Below are 4,907 nucleotides of genomic sequence, written 5' to 3' on the forward strand. Positions count from 1 at the left end.
TTCTTGCAAACCTTCTGAACTTATATGAGAGAGATGTTTGTGCCACACGTCCGCTTCTATTAATCACCATCACCAACCAGTAAAGTTGCCTCGATGACTCTATACCTTTGATTACATATATGCCATTTATTTTCTCTTCAATTAGTACAATTTTGCAGTCTTTTCTTATCTAACACATGCCTACATGTCCATTGTATTCACAGCCGATTGACTCTAACATACTCAGTGAAATTAAACATCTTTTTAGGTTTGATACATGTCTCACATTTTGGAGCAATTTTAGAGAACCATCATTCATTTTAAGAGATACAATACCAACTCCAATTACCTTGCAGACGTCATTGTTTTTATTCTTTCCATTGACAAAGTGTTCCTCCATTTGAGATTTCCTTCTTCGAAGCTAGAAGCTCTAATATTTGTCTAGTTTTTTCATGTATTTTTGACGTTATTCTCGAAGACCACATATTGGGAGATTAAAGAGATTTTATAGAATCAGAAATGAAGCCTTGTAGATCGATTGAGTTTATTAAGTTATATTGTAACTTTTGTCTTACATACATTTTTACATCGAATAATTTTGTAAAAACAAATTGTATTAAAGAGTATTTTTTATTTAATATCAATTTCAAACAATATAATATTATTGTAGAACCAGTTTAGAAAAGAATAAAGAATTTCCTATATTTATCTTACTCAAAATAAATATTTTGACACAGTTGCAGGGTTAGAACTACACACGCAAACTTAATGGGTTGGTTGAGATAGATATAATATAATATATTTTGGTTAGAAGCAACTGGTGGGTTGAAGAAGACCTGCAGTAACGCCTCCTACATGGCTACACATTGTTGTGGCTATTTGATTCATATAAGTAAGCTTTACGTCTTCCAACCTTATTCCAGTGCATGGATTTTTAGGACTGCAGTCAAATTTCACTGCAACTTCAGTGGCTGATGTTCCACGAATGTCTTGATATGTCACATCGCTCATTTTGACTCCAGACGCTTGATTCGAACAACCTTTATGGCTCGGGCAATAATTTTGATCAATAATGATTGGATTTTGAAGTTATTTCAAACAACCATCGTTCATTTTAAGAGAGACAATACCAACTCCAATTACCTTGTAGACGTCATTGTTTTTATTCTTTCCATTGACAAAGTGTTCCTCCATTTGAGATTTCCTTCTTCCAAGCTAGAAGGTCTAATATTTGACTAGTTTTTTCATGTATTTTTTACGTTATTCTCGAAGACTTCACATATTGGAAGATTAAAGAGACTTTATAGAGTCGGAAATGAAGCCTTGTAGATCGATTGAGTTTATTAAGTTATATTGTAGCTTTTGTCTTACATACGTTTTTAAATCGAATAATTTTGTAAAAGTAAATTGTATTTAAAAGTATTTTTTATTTAATATCAATTTCAAACTATATAATATTGAACAAACAGTTTAGAAAAGAATAAAGAATTTCCTATATTTATCTTATCGAAAATAAATATTTTGACACGGTTGTATAGTTAAAACTACACTCGCAAACTTAATGGATTGGTTGAGGCTGATATAGTAATATAATATATTTTGGTTAGAAGCACCTGGTGGGTTGAAGAAGACCTCCACTAACGCCTCCTACATGACTACACATTGATGCGGCTATTTGATTCATATAAGTAAGCTTTACGTCTTCCAACCTTATTCCAGTGCATGGGTTTTTAGGACTGCAGTCAAATTTCACTGCAACTTCAGTGGCCGATGTTCCACGAATGTCTTGATATGTCACATCGCTAATTTTGACTCCAGACGCTTGATTCGAACAACCTTTATGGCTCGGGCAATAATTTTGATCAATAATGATTGGATTTTGGACATTGTCCATTACAATGTGCTGGAACACGATGTTCCTTCCAAAGCCATTGCTCGGCTTGGCCCATGCCTTGATTCTTACCCCATTTTGAGTACGTGAAAATAAAGCTTTTCTCACAGTAACATTTTGCACTCCAGCCTCTTGTAGGTCCTTTGCTAGACTCCCGATGCTGCTTCAACCAATCAAATACATTATTGACTCATACAATACTCGTTTATACATCTTCGCTTTACCGTTACATATTTCTAATATCTTAACAATAATCAAACATACCTTATTCCGTGACCAGGCCCACAAATAATATTCTCAATCCACAGGTTGGAGGTGCCAGGGCCGATGGATATGCAATCGTCTCCGGTGCCTATCTTGGAGTTTAATATGGTCACATCAGACGATAGTTGGACATGAATGCCATCAGTGTTGGGGCTGTTGCCAGGGGCCAAGACCTTAAGCCCTTTCATTTTGATATTTTGGCAGCCATTTACCACTATGTGGAACATTTGGCTATTAAGTGACGTCAATGCACTGATCACTACATTTTTCGAGTCGGAGAATTCAAGTGTCTGCAACAAATTTAATTAAATGATTATAAAAACTCATCTTCAAGAGAATTTAATAGTATAGGTGTTTGATGAGTTGATAAAGAAGTTTATTGTTGATGCAAAATGAACAAGAGATTAATAAACTATTTTGCATACCGAGGCCCCAGTTGGACAAGTCTTGGCAGAGGTTTTGCAAGCCCATAAACCAGCTCCTTTACCATCGAGAATGCCCCCAGAGATAGTTACTCCATCAACATGCCTAAACGCAATCCAAGCTGCAGAGTTGCCAATGATTCGAAAGTCTGAGGGAGCCAGAAGAGTACCATCAATGCGTATAAAGATGGCGTTGTTCTTACAAGGCCCGTTGAAGGTTCCACTGCGAAGGTAATATCTTCCCTTTGGCACATAAATGGAGGCTGGTTTGACGGAGTTGCATGCATTTACCCATGCAGTTTGAAACGCTTCCGTCGAGTCGGTCTTGCCATCGGGTTTGGCTCCAAAACCAACAACGTTATACGAGAATGCAATGGCAAAGGCCGAGTCGAGAAGTCCAAAAAAGGAAAAGAGAAGAATGAGGGAGGTTGGGAGAGTTGTCATTTTAGTTTTTGTATTGGCAGTGCTTCTTTAGAAATGTAAGAGGAAGGGAGAAGAGAATGAAATAAATTGATGATATGGAAAATGGAGAAGAAGTTGGTTTGTATTTATAGGATTTTGTTGAAGGGAAAGAAGATGAATTTGTGGGCCAAGAGAGACCGAGTAGCGTAAAGAAGAAGAAGAATTCTCTCTCGTTTTTTTTAATATACAATTCTTAAATTAATTAAGACAAAAAAGTAGTAAATTAATATGCACTTTAAAACAATGGTTATAGGTTTAGAAAGTTGTGTATATCCATGTACATAATTTCGTGTACAAGAAGTTTTGTGCGATACATAGAGGAAATGGATGCATTAATTGTTTTTGGAGTTTGCGGCTGTGAAGGATTTCCCTTCCATTTTACTTCAACGCCAGTAGCCGCCATATATCATATAACACATCAATATTATTCATGCATTATTTGCAGATCACCTTCCACTCTCCATTTAATTAATCCACACCAAATTAATTAACTTCTTTTCTATCTTCATTAATTAATGAGTTTCAATACAATTTTTTTTTATTTGTGGAATATTTGTCCCCGTTTAGTACCCATAATATAGCATTCAATTTACTCGTATGGACTTCATATATTTCAGGCCTGTAGCTAAATTTATAACTTAGAGTATTTTTGATAACGATTATGGTTGAAAATTCATTCTATGTTCTTGGAGCGAGATCGGACCCTACATGAATTTTTGTCATGCCGAAGATAGGGAACTGAAAATAAAAGTTCAAAGAGATAAAATGAAACATTTTAAAAGAAAATTTTAGAGAGAAAATTTAGTGACAGAAAAGTTAAAAGACAAAAATAAAAAATTTAAAGAAAGCACAAAGTTGAGATCGAAAGGCATGTTAGAGAAAGGAAAAATTTAGTGACAGAAAACTTAAAATAAAAACAAAAAATTTAAAGAGACCATAAATTTGAGATCAAAAGGAATGTTAGAGAAAAGAAAAAATAGAAACAAGGGAAAGTTATAGTGAGAAAAAAAAAATAGACAGAAAAAACATGAAATATTTTAGAGAAAATAAAGAAATAAAAGGAGAAATAAAAGTTACAGTGAATTGAATTGAAGGAGAACAAATTAGATATAGAAAAGTTGAGATATATTTGCAGGAAAATTTTGAAAGATTTTGAGAGAGAAAAATGAGGGTGATATGTTAGAACAACAGATAAAGAAATAAAAATTTGTAAAGATGAAATATTTGGAGAAATAAATAATCGTAAATATTCGAGATATGAAAATTTGTTGAGAGAAAGATAAAATTTTGTAGAGAAAGACATTTAGATGGGAAAAAAATTTTAGAATGAAAAACAAATTTGTTAGAGAGAAATATGTCAAATAGTTAAAAGAAATATTCGGCATTAGAACGAAAAAGAAAAAAAAAAAGAGAAATCTGTTTCTACAAACTTCTTTAAAAAAAATAGTTGAAATTTCAAAATCGTTTTTAAAATATAGAAACAAAAAAATTGAATTGGTTATAAGATAAACCTGTTTTTCAAAAATCTAAAACTAGAATCAGAAAATGAAATAATGGTTGACGCCTCCTAAATAATTTTGTAATGTTTTCTAAAAATTAAAAAAAAAGAAAACAAACAAACTTTCTCTAGCTTCTTTTAAAATATAATTATAATATTTTAGTCTCTGAATTTTTTTTAATCTAGTTTCTATTTTGTTTTTAAATTTCAAAATGTTACATCTTTATCTTTAGATTATGATATTTGATATAGTAAAACCATTAAAAACCCGTTTGATAACCGTTTTGTTTTTTGGTTTTGATTTTTGATTTTTAGTTTTTAAAAAACAGGGTTGTTTGATAACCAATTCAATTTTCTGTTTTTTTTTTTGTTTTCAAACACTATTTTGAAA

At 32.4% G+C, this 4,907-nt stretch overlaps 1 protein-coding gene across 1 annotated transcript; it reads right to left on the reverse strand.

Moving 5' to 3' along the window:
- Positions 1-1,582: 1,582 nt before the first annotated feature.
- LOC148207603 (polygalacturonase-like) lies at positions 1,583-3,126 on the reverse strand. The gene is made up of 3 exons (XM_088118397.1): positions 2,560-3,126; positions 2,135-2,424; positions 1,583-2,030 (listed from the first exon to the last, which is right to left on the reverse strand). Exons 1-3 carry the CDS (start codon positions 2,998-3,000, stop codon positions 1,583-1,585), a joined length of 1,179 nt encoding a protein of 392 aa, XP_087974523.1. The 5' UTR covers positions 3,001-3,126.
- Positions 3,127-4,907: the final 1,781 nt, after the last annotated feature.

Source organism: Momordica charantia, unplaced genomic scaffold, assembly GCF_013281855.1.
Source record: "Momordica charantia cultivar OHB3-1 unplaced genomic scaffold, Mcharantia_2.0 BLBB01000127.1, whole genome shotgun sequence".
In the NCBI taxonomy this organism is placed as follows: domain Eukaryota; kingdom Viridiplantae; phylum Streptophyta; class Magnoliopsida; order Cucurbitales; family Cucurbitaceae; genus Momordica; species Momordica charantia.

Excerpts from the sequence above, each read along its gene's own strand:
- LOC148207603 (XM_088118397.1), bottom strand. The coding sequence starts at position 3,000 with ATGACAACTCTCCCAACCTCCCTCATTCTTCTCTTTTCCTTTTTTGGA. Across the intron at positions 2,425-2,559 it reads CTTGTCCAACTGGGGCCTCG|ACACTTGAATTCTCCGACTC; the intron begins GTATGCAAAATA and ends AATTTGTTGCAG. Across the intron at positions 2,031-2,134 it reads GGGCCTGGTCACGGAATAAG|CATCGGGAGTCTAGCAAAGG; the intron begins GTATGTTTGATT and ends TGGTTGAAGCAG.